The sequence below is a fragment of the Stenella coeruleoalba genome, assembly GCF_951394435.1.
Source record: "Stenella coeruleoalba genome assembly, chromosome: X".
NCBI lineage: Eukaryota > Metazoa > Chordata > Mammalia > Artiodactyla > Delphinidae > Stenella > Stenella coeruleoalba.
The window spans coordinates 96,866,951-96,881,953 of record NC_137152.1 but is presented as its reverse complement, the minus strand read 5'-3'; the positions used below and the strand labels follow the sequence as shown (position 1 = coordinate 96,881,953).

The following is a 15,003-nucleotide window of genomic DNA, read 5'->3' as shown; positions in this document are numbered from 1 at the left end:
CCCACAGTACTTGTTCACAGCAGAAAGCCCACCTGGGGGCAAAGCATAGCCATTCCTTTGGGGATGCCTGGTTCTGGAGGGGCGAGTGAATGCCCCTTTCATGGACAGGGGCTGCCGGAGCCCCTGGAGTTGGAGGAAAACATGCTGGTCTCTCTGGTGGGCGTTGCCTTTGCTTTCTCCCTCCTTCCCTTCCGACAGCTTTAACTGCACCTGCGGGGGAAGAGGTGTCGTCTAGTCCCCTCCCCTCCTAGGTCGCCTCCAGCCTGACTACCTCTGTTTCCCGCGTCTTTGCCCTCTGCACGTTTTCTCTGCTGGCTCCTTTCCACGTTGCAGGCAGACATTCTCATCCTAAAGAAACTCTCCCTCACCCTGCTCCTCGTCACCAGCCTCCGCCCTGTCAAGGAGTTTGGCTGTGATGGGAAGGGGAAAGAATTGTTCCGTGTTTACTGGCTTCCGCCTCCACTGCACCACTGAATGCAGACGCCTCTCTCCAAGGTCAGCAGTCACATACTCACGGCCAATTCCACTGTGGCCTCTGAGTCCCATCTCTTTTTAATCTCAACATAGCATTTGATACTCGTCCCCTCTGCCTCCTCCCCGAAATTCTCTCCGCCGTTCGCTTTTCTAGCACTGGTCTGGCCGGTTTCAGTCCTCTCGCGCGCGCTGCTACTCCTTCAAAGCCTCATCGACAGGTTCATTTTGTTCAGCTTCTGCCTTTCCCTGTTCTTTCTGATGGCCTCTGCTCCTTTCACTCTCTATGTTCTTTGCAGCTGGTTCTTTCTACTCTCACAGCCCTAATTACCACCTAGAAATAGATTACTCCCAAGCTAACATCTTACTTTTGAGCTCCAAACCCGGTGATCCCACTGCTTACTGGATATTTTCACTTGGCTGTCCCATAGAGGATGTACCTGAAACTCAAGCTGTCTCAAATTTAATTCATCTCCTTAAACGTACTCCTTCTCCAGTGTTCCCTGTCAGAGTACATAGCACCACCATCCACCTGGTTGCCCAAGTCGAAAAACCAGAATCATCTTTGACTCCTCCCAAGTCCTGGGAGTTCTGCTTCCCTCGCTTGTCTCCCATTCCCACATTCCTTCCCAGCCCTTGACGTTAATTAAGATCCTGTCATTTCTTACTTGGATTGTCGGAAAGTCCGTCCTTCACACGATGCCCAGAGTGGTCTTTCCCATTTTCAAAACGTATCAAGTCAGCCCTGCTTAAAACATCTAAGTCTTAACATGGCATCCAATGCCTGCTCTCTCCTGCCACACTCAGGAGCCTCGTCGCCCACTACTCCAGCCAGGTGTGCCGTTCCTTCTCCACATGTGCCCTTCCACAGGCTGCCCTCTTCGGAGCACACATCCTCTTCATGTTCACCAGGCTAACTCCTATTTCTTTAAAACTAAGTCCAGGCCGGGGGCAGGGAGACTTAACCCAGGCATCTCTCACTAGACTGTGAGTTCCTTGGCAGGCACAGTGGCTGTTGGCTCTAGATATTGAGTGACTAGCATAGTATCACTTATTTCTGTGTCCAGCACATGGTGGAGTCTCATCAAGTGTTTGTTGAAATCGTTCATCAATGTGATCAGTTTCAGAGCCAGGACCTGGCAGCATAGTGCAGGTGGAAGGACCTAGATTATGAGACGAAACCCAGCTTCCGGTCTCAGCTCTCCCTCTAACTAGCTGTGTGATCTTGAGCGAGTCACCTCACTTCTCTGGGCCTCTCTCTTTATCTGTAAATCAGGGAATAGAAGCAGATGTTCTAAGTCACTCCCAGTTCCAGATATCTCTCGGGTTCACCGGGGTGGCCCCATAACCCCGCAGCACCCTGTGACCCTGCTGTCACGTGCCAGTCCAGGTGCCCACAGCTCTGTGCTTCTGCTTTTGCACGTCCCACAGAATTGAGGAAGAGAGGGTGGGAGAACCCAGGGAGGATCACTGGGGCCAGTTTTCAGTGAGCAGGAGCCATTCCAAAGGCAGGGGAATTAACCTGACCATGTTCGCAGCTTACAGGAGACGTATGAGGCCAAAAGGAATGAGTTCCTAGGGGAGCTCCAGAAAAAAGAAGAGGAGATGAGACAGATGTTCGTCCAGAGAGTCAAAGAGAAAGAAGCTGAACTTAAAGAGGCAGAAAAAGAGGTAAATGTGAGCCTGCGTGCCAGGTGGGAAGGAAAAGGAGGCTGAACTTGGGCAAGACAGGGGTTCCTGCCCCAAGAGAGCAGCTGGGGGAGTCTTGCAGCCTCCGGGCAGGAATGGGGCGCAGCATCTGTCGCCGTGCCTTGGCTGGCACAGAGGAGGCTGTGAGATCTGTGTCTTCTCCATCCCTCATTCCCCAAGGCCGGGATGTTTTCTCGTTCTCTGTTACTTAGTTCACTAGAGCCGCACTGTCCCATAAGGTAGCTGCTAGCCCATGTAGCTATTTAAATTTAAATGAATTGAAATTAAGTACAGTTTAAAACTCAGTTTATAAGTTGCATTAGCCACATTTCAAATGCTCAACCCTCATGCCACAGAAAGTTCTATTGGGCAGCGCCACTCAAGAGTCAAGACCTGACCTAGCCCCTCGAGGTCAGGGGCGGGCTGATATTCCCCCCCCTTTCTGGGAGTTCGGAGCCCAGTAGGGACAGTTGATCACTTTCTTCGCAGTCCTGCTCCATCCTGCTTGCCCTGAGGGCCATGGGGAAAGATGGTCCCAGGGAGTCCTAGGTACCTTGCTGAATCCTAAACCAGTGACAGCTGCTGCATTTCCCCGTCCACTTGAATATTCTATTCCATTTCATGCTAGCATTAAAGAAACATTGGTGCGGCTCTAGCAAGTTTTTAAACTAAGGCTTGATGGTCTGTCTGGAGTTTTCATTACTTAAGCCGTGACTAATAGAGTAGAGTGCATTTAGCCCTCTAACCATTGCCTTGCCTCCGAGGTCCCACTACCGATTCCCCTACTGCTGCCAGATTAATTGGCCTCAGGCACAGTTTTGGTCACGTCAGCAACTGCTTCAGCTCTCTGGGCCTCGAAACCCATAAAGAAAGGAAGCACTTAATTACTTCCCAAGCCTCTTCCTCTTTTAATCTGCTGTCCGGTGTTATTGCCAAAGCCCATGGCAAGAGAATTGACTTCATTTCAGTTTCACTTTTCAGAAGAATAATATCACCCAGTACTTTTAGGAAGACAGGTGAGGGGATCTCAACGATAAAGAAAATGAGTGAAAGGCCAGTGAACAAAAGCCAGACGAAAGCAACTGATCAGCAGAGCTTCCACCACCAGCCTGCCCCAAGTGACTAGCAAAAGCTGGTTTACACAGCAGGTCTGTCATCCACCACCCCTTACTCAGTGACAGTCCCAGATACCTGTAGGACACGTGACCTCCTTCACAATGTACTGTGAGTACTGCAGAACCCTCCATTCCCTCCTGAATCCTCAAAAGAAAGTGAAATGATGCTTGGGCTGCTCTTACTATTCAGGGTAGTTTATCACATTCTAGTTTGTTACCACCTACACCCCTAGCGCTCTGATCCACTTATCACAGTGGCATGCCAGAATATTCTTGCTCTTCTCCTTTGGGTCTCTGGCTCTATTCAGGGCTAGTTAAGCCTCCCCTTGATCAAAGCTGAGGTTTCCGCAATCATCCCATTTTCTAAAATTCTTTTATCTCCTTCCATGTCCAAGAACAAGTCTTGTCTTTGACCAGCTTCGGCACTGCTGAAATTTTCTCTGCAACTCCCCATGATCTCCCTGATTGGAGGGAATAAGAAAAGGCAGGGGCCCCTTTCATATTGAGAGAGATGTCATTATATAATCATCTAAAGAATGAGTTGAAGGACTTCCCTGGTGGCGCAGTGGTTAAGAGTCCGCCTGCCGATGCAGGGCAGGGGACACGGGTTCCATCCTTGGTCCGGGAAGATCCCACATGCCACAGAGTAACTAAGCCCGTGTGCCACAACTACTGAGCCTGCGCTCTACAGCCCACGAGCCACAACTACTGAGCCCACGCACCTAGAGCCCGTGCTCTGCAACAAGAGAAGCCACCGCAAGGAGAAGCCCACGTACTGCAGGGAAGAATAGCCCGCGCTCGCTGCAACTAGAGAAAGCCTGCACGCAGCAAGGAAGACCCAGTGCAGCCAAAAATAAATAAATAAATAAATAAAAAGAATGAGTTGACCTTGGGCAAATTCCTTAACTTCTCATACCTTCTATTTCCTTATAAAATTCAGACAATAACAGAATCTACCTCATAGGGTTGTTGTGATGATTAAATGAGTTAATACATATAAAGTGCTTATAAAAGTCAGTGCCTGGCCTATAATAAGCACTCAGTAAATGTTCTATATTATCACTGCTGTTATTTTTATCCACATGTAGTAACTCTCGGGACTCTTTTAAATAAAATGCTTGATTAAGCAGAATGCACGGTTCCCTGACCATATTCCGCAGCAGAAACACAGAGGTAAGATGGCAGAAGGGAACTATCCAGAACATGGTGCCCTTTGGCGCTATCATAGCCGTCCCTGGCAGAAATGGCCCGTCAGGTCCCAGGGTCCTGAGGGTCGCAAGCCTGCCCATCCCCCCCCCCCCGGGCTCAGCTGGGATCTGCTCACAGGGGGTCTCCCCAAACTCCCTGTGCTTCCCTGCCAGCTGCATGAGAAGTTTGACCGTCTGAAGAAACTACACCAGGACGAGAAGAAGAAGCTGGAGGATAAGAAGAAATCCCTGGATGATGAAGTGAACGCTTTCAAACAGAGAAAGACGGCAGCCGAGCTGCTCCAGTCCCAGGGCTCCCAGGCTGGAGGCTCACAGACTCTGAAAAGAGACAAAGAGAAGAAGAAGTAAGTAGTGGGCTGCTCTGGGGCGAGGGCCTCTCTCCCCTCCTGCTCATCCCCTCAGGGCGGTGACCGAGGCCAGCTGTGGGCTGATCTCGGTGTCCCCACCGGACCTTCGGATTCCCTGAGTTTGGGGAGCTGAGAGTAGGGGAGGGCGGTGTGTGGCCCCAGAGGCCCGGCCCCTCTGCTCGGCCCGCTTGGGAAAACCCTGCAAACTCAAGGTAGGAGGAGAGGGAGGGAAAGGGGGAGGAAAAGCAAAAGGAATGTGAGACAGGAGAAAGAAGAAGGGAGGAAACAACGAGAAGCTGCAAAGTTACAGGAAAGAGAACAGGAAGAAGCGCAGAGAGAGGGTAGCAGGAGCCTCCGGGCACCCTCTTTCCCCCGGGAGGCTGGAGCCGATCCAGCTCACAGGCCTCTGCTCGCTTGTCCTAGGTCTAAGGTGGTTCACCTCTCCATGCCTGGAGACCCCCCCTCGCCCCCCCGCTCAGTTCTCACGGCTGCGGCCAACAGGGTTCAAGTGCTGCCGCTGAAGGCTGCAACCTGGTCCTGATTTCTCACCCCTTCCCGTCCCTCCCTCTTGGCTGCTTTGTTGTTCCCAGCCTGGGGTACCGGGGACTTGGTGGGGAACCCTCAGATGCTAGTATCCTCCGCGGGCACCATCCTCCACGCCGGGGATGACTGTACAATCCATCTGTCTCCCCTGGCGTTTGGTGAGGCAGGATAGCATGAGCTCTTGGTTACCATGTGGGTCAGTATCCCTGACCCAAGCCCAGGCCTTGCTTGCTGAAGTTATCCATCCCTTATCCCAGAACCAGAGAAGAGAAAAGCATTTCCGACGGGACCTGTACAACACCAGGAAAACATCCGGTGGTCCCTTGCGCTCTAGTTGTTTGTGCAGTGTGACTGGAGGAGCCCTCATTTGCAGTGTCAAGCAGTGTCCTTAGTAAAGCGGCCCGAGGATCTGAAACATGTCCCTGGTCATTGCCTTCTGTTCTTAGCCACTTGTTGCTGGACTCAACTATTGGATATTTGCCAGAAGGCGGAAGCATCCTTTCTTCTGTGCCTGGCTTATCACTTAAGGATAAAACAGTATAACATTTCACCAACAATAAAATACAACAGTAAAATAGCTTATATTTAAAGGCACTCAGTTTTGCCATCTGAATATTCTTTTTTCAAAAGTGTAATTTGGGTATTTTCACCAATTAGTCCAGAGATTTTTTGTTACTGAATCTCACACTCTATGTCAAAGTCACAGACTAACTCTTTGTGGTATTACCTGATAGATAAAGTTCAGGTAGCCCGAAAAAAACCTCTTTGGGCGCACTGTATATTAACTGACTTGTGTTAGTTGCGCCGGCAGGAATGGATTCCTATTTTTAAGATCAGAAAAGTCTAAATTTGTCTTCCGGCCTTCCGTAGTCCTGTGGTGTTTGTTAACTCAGTCCCTGGGGCAGTTTCATGGCCTGCTGGCAGGAATTAGGAGATTCATTTGTTGGGACCCCACTGACACTCAACTATAAATAGTCCCTATTGAGCTGTTCAGTGGAAGTTCCTCCCAGGCCAGGCTTTCTCCTCGTTGCCCTCAATTAACTGACTGCCACCCCACCCCCAGGCAGAGGACCCCAATAAGGGGTCCTCTTCTGTATTTCCAGATATATAAGTGGCCCCAGGTGTGGGCTTCTTATGTAATTCCCTGAACAGTTGGCTAACCTCTGGAAGACCCATCATTAGACCTGTGTCACCCTTGTCCCGTGGTGATGATGGGGGGGCGGGGGTTGAGGGCGGAAGTAGGGGTAGAAGCATTTCTTCTTGAGAGATGGTGATCGGATCTAGTAGAGTCACATACTGAGAACTTCCTTTGGCTGCCCTTAAAGAGGTTAAGAAAGAGTACCGGTGTTTCGGGGGTCCCTACCAGCACACCCTCCCTTCTTCCCCTCCCCACTCCTCCTAATCTCCTCTGACCTCTAACTCTTCATTGTTCGTGTCAGCATAATATTATGTTTGATTCATAATATTTGATTTCTCCCCAAGCTCACTCCACCTTCATCAGCTTTTACTGTTTTACAGTTAACTCTGCTGTTTGCTGCATGCTGCATGAGACCCAGGGTCCCGGTAAGCTTCATTAACTCTAAATAGAACTGCCAGTGGCTTCTAGAACACGTCTCCCCGAATCCCACCCCCTGCCCAACACACGTATCTAATATCAAAGAAGCTGCTTCATTGTTCTAGCTGGTATTCTCTTGTGACTTATATTATGAAAAAATAGGCTGGTGTGATTTCAGGTATACATGTGGGAATGTTTGCCTTCCTGATGACAAGTGGGGTGTTTTCAGACTTTTGCTGCTAGAACAGCTAGGTAGCATAGGTAGATCCTGTGATCAATATTTGAAGTTTCAATTTTGGCCATTTTTTTTCTAAAGGCGCCTTCATCATTACTTTCAAAATTAACTAAACTGCTGTGACGAGGGGAACTGTTGAGTTCACAAGCCCTGTTCTGCAACGTCACGGTCAGCCTTGGCGCCCAGGTTTGGGAATGTTTTGAGCCAACGGAAACTTGCTTCTCTGTTTCCCTCTGGTGGCTGTTTCTTACCTGAGGGGTTCAAGTTCTCTAATTTCGTTTGGCCCCCAAAACTATAATAAAAGTGGAAGAAAATGAAGGTTCTCAGATATTATAGAATATTTAATTCTACAAGTACCAGCTTCATGAACACCTTTGATAAGTAGGTAAGCAGGTAACCGTTGGTAAGATGGATTCCTCAGGGCTAGGTGTTGTGTCTGCAGGAGTGAATAAAGCAGCCCCTGGCATCACATAGTTTATACGTTGGTTATAGCGATGATTAAGTTGCCTCTATCTTTTTAACTAGACTCAGGTAGTGAGTGGGGAGGAACATAAATATTTTAAATCTAACATAATTAGGCTTATTACCATTGTTAAACTTTACCATAGAAACTTTCAAGCAGGAACGAAAGAAGAGAGAGGACAGTACAATGCAGCCCCATGTACCCACAACACAGCCCCCAAACAACTGTCAGCATACGCCAATCCTGTCTTATCTATTGCTCCAAACCGGCTGGATTACTGCAAAGCGAAACCCATATCATTTCATTTGTAAATACTTCAGCATGCATCTCTAAGAGCTCATGACTCTTAAAAAAAAAATAAATAACGACAACGCCACCATTATCACACCCCCAAAATGAACAATTCGTTCACATAAAATTTCTAGTCAGTGTTCAGAATACCCCGGCTGTCTCATAAATGCCTTTTACATTTGCTTTGTTTGGGTCAGGGACTATAAAATATTGAGAAGACTTCTCCCCACTCACCCATGGAACTTATGATTTAAATGGAGAGCCTGCTGTTAGTCAGCGGACTAATCGCTGCAGCTACTGCCCTGGGGACTTTGGGCAGCTGGCAAAACATCCTACTTTCAGGCAAATCCCGAAGAGGAAGTCCATAGAGGCTTCTGAAACATAAGGCCCGTGAAATTGGGCCAAAGGAAACAACCCGAAAAGAACAATGAAATGATTTATTGTCTGGCTTAAAAGCAAGTCTCAGCGCCCTGGTAGTTGACTTGAATGAAACAGCAGGTTTCCACCTAGGAAGACTCACAACTCCGAGAGTGTCTGTCCATGGCTGCAGTCCCAGTGCCCAGCACAGAGGCCGGCACTCAGTTCATGTGTATTTTCTTTGCCCCCCCCCCATTTTCAATGAGGACAACAGGAAAGTTGCATCCTGTTCAGTTAGATTTCAGTTAATGAAACCCAAATTAACGCTCTTTGACACACTTTGGTTCAGCCTTCCCAGAGTAAATCATTGGTAATGGCCATTACTAAAATGAGTCCTGGCAAAACTATAATTAAAGCCATACTTTCCAAGTGAGAGGCAATTGGCAAACAGTGGGAACAGCCAACCCCGACCCTGAGTAGGTTGGCTTTTTCTGGCATGCTCCTCGCCAGCACACCACAAAAGCCGTTCCAAACCAAATAGGGGAAGGAGGCCTTGGCTCCCTGGGGTCTGAAAGCAGCAAAGGCAACCCGTCCATCCCCCAAAGCCCTCATTTCAGGGGTGGATCACAAAGGCCACCCCTCATTAACTAGAGTGCAGGCAGAGTGAGGCTTACTGTTCCTTGCTGGTTTTGAAATGGCCTGAGGCACTGCTGGCAGCTGTCTGCAGTTGCAAGAGAAATCCTTCCTCTGTGACCCGCACACAGTTGCAGGTGCTATGTCTCAGTGGTTGCTGGCCCCTTGACCCTTGGTTGGGGGTGCCCAGTGCATGGACGGTACACACATATCAAAATATTTCAGCCTTCCCGTGCAGCCCAGGACGTAGGCTGTTGCAGTGTTCTATAGGTTTCTCTTGCCCTAGGAAGTAGACAAAGAAGAAAAATAGAGCTGAGCAGTTGTATTACATTTTCACACTCTTCAAAGTGTTTTTCCGTATGGTACCTCATTTCCACATTACAACAGTCCCGTGAGGTAGAGGAGAAAGGGCTGACCTTCAGTTGACAAGATGAACAAATGGAGGAGTGGGGAATTTAAGAGACTTGCCAATGCTCACATAGCGAGGAACAAGAATGCAAAACGCCTAGTTCCTGGTATACACTGCCACTCACGTGAGTGTGTGTGTGTGGGTGTGTAGGCGTGGATGTATTCACTCCGAGGAAGTGACTGTACAAACATACTCAGCATATGCTTTTAACTGTCCCTCCCCAGTATCTTTATTTAATGAGATAAATGTGTTCAGGTAAAAAATAACCAGGGGCTTAGATCCACAGGCAAGGAGTTCTCAGGGACACTGTGGCGTGAAGGAAAGAGTCTTGATCAAACAGCCAAGGGATTCAGGTGCTGCGCCTCTTGGTTGTGACTTTCTCTGTGACCTCAGGCAAGTCCGTTGGCCTCACCGTGTTTCTCAGCCTCCTCATATGTCAAACTTGCGTCACAAGGATGAAGTTTAAATGGGAGAAAGTTCAAAGTGCAGTGTGAACACAAACCAATAATGGATTTCCGTAGTTCAGGTTTTTAGGTGACTGTGGTCGGACCCTAGTGCAGAGCCCAGTTACTGCCCCCAGACACGTCTCGAACAGATCTTGCCCCAGGGGTACCAGGTAGTGGACTGGGACTCTCCGAAGGTGAAACCTCTACCTCCTCTGCTTTCCCTATGGGGCGAGGCACTCAGTGGCTGAGAGCCTGGCGCGCTGTGCCGTGGCCTGAGGCCACCTGGAGATTTGCTAAAGGTATTCCTCTACAAGGTGTCTGGGTGGGGGGCACTAGTGAGGACCTAGGAATTAAGAAGAGAGAAGTATTCTTGTGGCTGTTGATAATTGTTTTGCTAGCTAATGCCACTGTGGTCGCCACTCAGAGGTGTGTGGGTGAATGAGAGAGAAAGCATGTTCCCAGAAGCCAGTGCAATAAGGACTTAAGACCATCTAACACAGCTATATTCTAATTTATCCATTAGTCATCAAGACATTTTCTTCTAACCTTTTTTTTTTTTTTGACATTAATCCATCCATTCATTAACCCAACTTCTGTTTTCATTTTCAGTTTGGGCTTCCTGTAGACGCCCTTTTCCTGTGCAACAGAGCTGGGCTTCCCTGTCTCTAATTCCCCCTTAACACATCTGTGGGCACAGAACCCGTGCCCTCCCCTTTCTTCCTGCCAAGGTTTATAGAAGCCGGAGAGTCTGAGGACGGCGTCTGGCCTCTGGTCAAGAAGCCATCAGTCACGTGGTTCAAAGATGCATCCTGCATTCCAGTGCCCCTCCCAGCGCCCCCAGCCGGCCACTCCCCACTCCATCTTTGCTGGACTGTAACATGTTCAGGGGTCCCACCTGCTCTTCTATACCACCAGCTTCCCTGGTCCAACTCTGGCTGCTGCTTGTTCCCCTGAGGTATTTGCATCCACCATGGCTGGGTGAGCGCCAGTCGGCACGGCTTTCCCCATGAGTCCGCAGTCACTTGGCTTCCCCAACCATCCCTCAGCCCCCAACAGAAGAGCCGCAGCCTCTTCTCAGAGGGTTCCAGAAGGAGAATCCTTTGGTGCCTTCTCCTCCTGGCCTGTCAGCCCAGCCCTCTCCAGTTTTGATTCACTCAAAATAATTGCACTCAAGCTGTGTTAAAAACCTGGAACGAGTTTACTTACAGCCAGCCCTTCCCAGACAACACGACTGCTGAAGAAAGTAGCATGAATTTCCCCTCTCTGTTATTCTGAGTACCCCACAGATGCAGAAGGCAGAATAAACCTGAATATTAGTACCAACCTAGTGTCTTAGGGAATTGTCACGAGGTGTCTCAGCATCTCCTCTGTAATTTCCCTTAGGACGCCACACCATCCCAATAAGGCAGGGCCAGTAGCAGGTATAACCATCCCCTGTCACAAACTGCTAAACTGAGTGGTCAAAGAATCAGTGTTTTCAGTTTTGCTCTGATGAATCTTCCAGTCTGTTTGGTGAATGTGATGATGAGTTTCAATCTGTATTTTGCGCGTGCCACACAATAAGAAGAGGTGAGACTATCAGTTGGAGAGGAGAAAAGAGGTGTGCCTTGGAAGGTCCCTAACTTTGTCTCCAGTCTAAGGATTTGGTATTTTAAAAATCTTCCAGCCCTGATTTGTATGATGGGGCCCATCCGATAGTGGCTTTGGGAGCCCCTTTGAAGTTGAGAGCCCTCCATTGTCAGGGCCATGAGGCACAGTGGCCTTTGGTGTTTGGCCAGTGAGAGAGTGAGAGCTGGAGTGACCTGGCAACGATCTGTGGCTAACACGCCGTTTCTCTGCCCTTCCTTTGCAGTAATCCATGGCTGTGTACTGAATAGTATTCCCCGCTACAGCTGGACTGGACTCCATTTAGCCTTTTAAGCCAAGGTTCCTATTGTAACTGACAGCTTTCCTTTGGAGCGCCAGGCAGCTGGGTCCCCTGCCCCTGCCATGTACTTCCACTTCAAGCCCCACCTCTTCTTTTGATTTCTGCCTCACAGTCCCACTGGCACTGACCATGACCTTCTTTTTTATTTTTGAGGGTTTTTTTTTTTTTTGGTCACTTTCTTTCAAAACACACAAACAAGGCTATGTGAAATTTTCAGGCCTTTTTGAAGTATTGAGAATGGGAAGGGGAGTTCTCTCTTCAATAATAGATAATGACAGGAAGCAAAAAGCAGAAAAAAACGAAAAGCAAACAAATGCACACACTTTATCTTTTCTTGTTGGCAAAGCAAGAGTGCAGTTTTGACATGTATTGTTTGGTGAGTCACTGATTGGTGAGTGGCCAGAAGCAAGTATGAAGGTGGTGCTGCGAAAGCATAAGCTAGTTTCTTGAGAAAATCCAAGTCACACCGTGGAGCATTTTCGGAGACCCTGTGCTCGGAGATTTAAAAAACAAAAAAGCTTGGGTACTCAGCCAGTAGCTCAGGGACATGCTAAGCTAGGGCTGTCAGGTCTTGGGAAAGGCTGCTTATTTGTAGCTTTGATGTTTCTGTGACCAGTTTCACGGCTGCTTCCCAAGAATCCCAAACATAAACAACGAATCGGTCTCCATCCGCTGTAATTATTTGCATTACAAATCGGAGGCTCCCTCATTTGCATTTGTTTACAGATTAACTGCTTGAGGCGTGAGGAGCTCTGAAAACTTCAAAAGGTATTAGAGCCACCCAGCCTTTGAGAGACCTTCAGAGACTAGGCAGGAATTTCGTATGAGGGGAGACATTTTGGTCCAGAAGACAGATAGGACCCACTTTCTTGTAAGAGGAAATTGAGGCCCCGAGAAATGAAGGGACTTGCCAGACGCCCCAGTCCTGTTTCATGGCAGAAGCCAGGCTAAATGCAGTGTGTCCTGAGTCCCGAGCCATTTTATAGATGGACTCAATGTGTTCATGTATGTTCCTAGAGACAAGTCTTTTGATGTTCCAGAGAAAATGAATAGTTAGTATTAGAGGGCCTTTGAGGTTTTTATCCCATAAGAAAATATTCGAGGATGGGGTGGGAAGGGACACGCAAAGCAGAGGGCTCTAGGCCAGCACTGAGCACTTCCGCTGACGATAAGAGTCACAGGCACCTGTTAGCTGCTCAGCTTTCCTGGGAGTCTGGAATGGGGCGTGCGGACGGATGTTTAACAGGTGCCCTAGATGATCCTTGTCATCAAGGAAGTTTGGTAAACAAAAATCTACCCTGTGAGTGAACACGAGACCTTTAGGAAGTCAACCAAGGCTATTAAAAGAATTAAAATGCTTATTTTATTGGGTAGCTTGTCTCACTGTAGACAGAAAGGTTTTCTTCCTTCTTCAGTGAAAAGACTTTTTAAGTGGTACAGTTATTACTATTTTAAAAAATACCCTAAGTACTCTGTTTACTTCTGGTGAAACAAAACCAGTCGTTAGAAATGGTCTGTGTCTGGCTCCACGCCCACCCCAGCCGAGACTGGGATAGAACGGTTTTCTTGAAAAATCCCCATGTGTACACACACACATCCCTCATGTCTCTTAAGCCAGAAGCTTGCTTTTCCTAGCTGCAGTACAGATCACTTTTTTGTTGTTTATGTTTTTTGTTTTAATTATTTGGCATTCACATGTGGCTGTTAATATGTGCTCTCTCTCTCTCTTTTTGTTTTAATTAAAACAAGAAGCTTTTAACTGGTGTGTGGTGTTCTTAAAACCTCAGCACATTTCCCTGTGGTGATGGCCCATCAGCGACCCCATTTCTCACCTGTCTTCTCCAAGTATGCTCTGTGCTACCTCACACTGCCTACTTCCCTCACCCTGTCTTATTCTGAATATCCTTTTTCTTTAGCTAATTTCATGTTTTCTTTCTTTCTCTCTCCCTCTCCAGCTTTTTTTAATCTTGTCTTCAGCAGCTGCACTAAGTCTAAAGGAGAAGACTGCCATTGTAGAAGAGTTAGGGTTCCATATTGTCTCAAATCAGAAACCAACCAATTCCCTCTCCCTCCAAAGTGCGTGCGCATACACACACACACACACACACACACACCACACAGCAAGTGTTCATTGTGTCCCTGTGTCCAGGCAAGACGCTCTCTCCCGACTTACGTGGTATTTTAAATGGAAGTGTCTTGTCCTAACCTAACAAGGCATGCAAAGAACCATCCGAGCTGGAGAATGGACCAAATGTAGCCTCAGAGAGACAACTGCAGGACGACTCACCCAAGTGTAAGTGACTGAGGCAGGAGACCTCAGCTGTGGGTGTGGAAGTACTGTTCACAAGTTTTCGTTTGAGTTTTCTGTTTTTCTTTTTAAACACCAATTCTCTGGTTCAATGGGTTGACTGTCTACAGCCACTATTAAACATTTCTGAATATGGATGAGAAAGTCGAGCAACATTCATGTCTTCTTCAGCATTCACAGACCTTCTGCAGACCCCCCAGCAAGTGGGGGAAGTGGATCTACTAACTCTCAGGTGGAGAAGGGAGAGTCGGGGGAGTTTAAGCTTAGTGAGAGCAAAATGACTCCGTTCAACCTTCCAAGGCCAGTTGGGGTTTTGAGAGAAGTTTCTGCTCAACTTGGGATCTGGAGGGAGAGCTTTGATGTCGATAAATCTGCCTTGAATTCATTGGTTTAACTTGCATCAAAATACCATGTGAGTGTGCTCATTCCCATATATCCCTACAACCATTGCCATTCCACTGTTCTGTGTCTCTTGAGAGAGCCTCTTTGCATGTTTTCCAGAGTCTGTTTTTCCTTTCTTCTCCTTTGTTCTTTTTGCTCAGAGATGTGACCAGTCATTGGCCCTCTGGGGCTTTCATTCGCCAGGAGAAACATCCCGAAACCAGCATTGTTTAGCTTGATACCTTTCTAATGTCCATGTCAATTTTCAATAAAATTCAAAGAAATGCTCAACGGCTGTGTGATCATTAGGTGATGGGCCCACCGCGGTTTGCCTTAGGAGGAGTGGGTGGCTTCCTTTCAAAGGGGGTGACCGAGGAGCTCAGGGAGGCACCATCAGCCAGTTTGCAACCTTCCTGGGTAGGCTGCTGGGCCTACTCCCCCCACCTGGGCTTGAAATTTCCATGGGGTGAGGTGGAGATGAGCAGGAAGTCCTTTACTTTTCCTTCATTAGCATGGACTTAACTGATGCGTTGAGCTCATTATCTTCCAGGATAATAAATAGATGGAGAAAGTGGAGTTGCCAAACCCTACAGAATAAGATTCGGGTGAGTTTTAATTCCAGAAG

General features: G+C 48.0%; 1 protein-coding gene across 15 annotated transcripts in view; it reads left to right on the top strand.

Annotated features, from left to right (window-relative positions):
• SEPTIN6 (septin 6) overlaps window positions 1–14,653 on the top strand; it is a 67,112-nt gene extending 52,459 nt beyond the window's left edge. For 4 of the 15 annotated variants that reach the window (XM_079911536.1, XM_079911526.1, XM_079911535.1 and 1 more), the window contains 4 exons: window positions 2,010–2,142; window positions 4,637–4,827; window positions 6,875–6,936; window positions 10,372–11,598. In XM_079911536.1, the coding sequence (XP_079767662.1) occupies window positions 2,010–2,142; window positions 4,637–4,827; window positions 6,875–6,936; window positions 10,372–10,442 (457 nt within the window). In that variant the 3' untranslated portion in view covers window positions 10,443–11,598. The other 11 variants (XM_079911530.1, XM_079911537.1, XM_079911529.1 and 8 more) reach the window with 7 other exon arrangements.
• The last annotated feature ends 350 nt before the right edge of the window (window positions 14,654–15,003 follow it).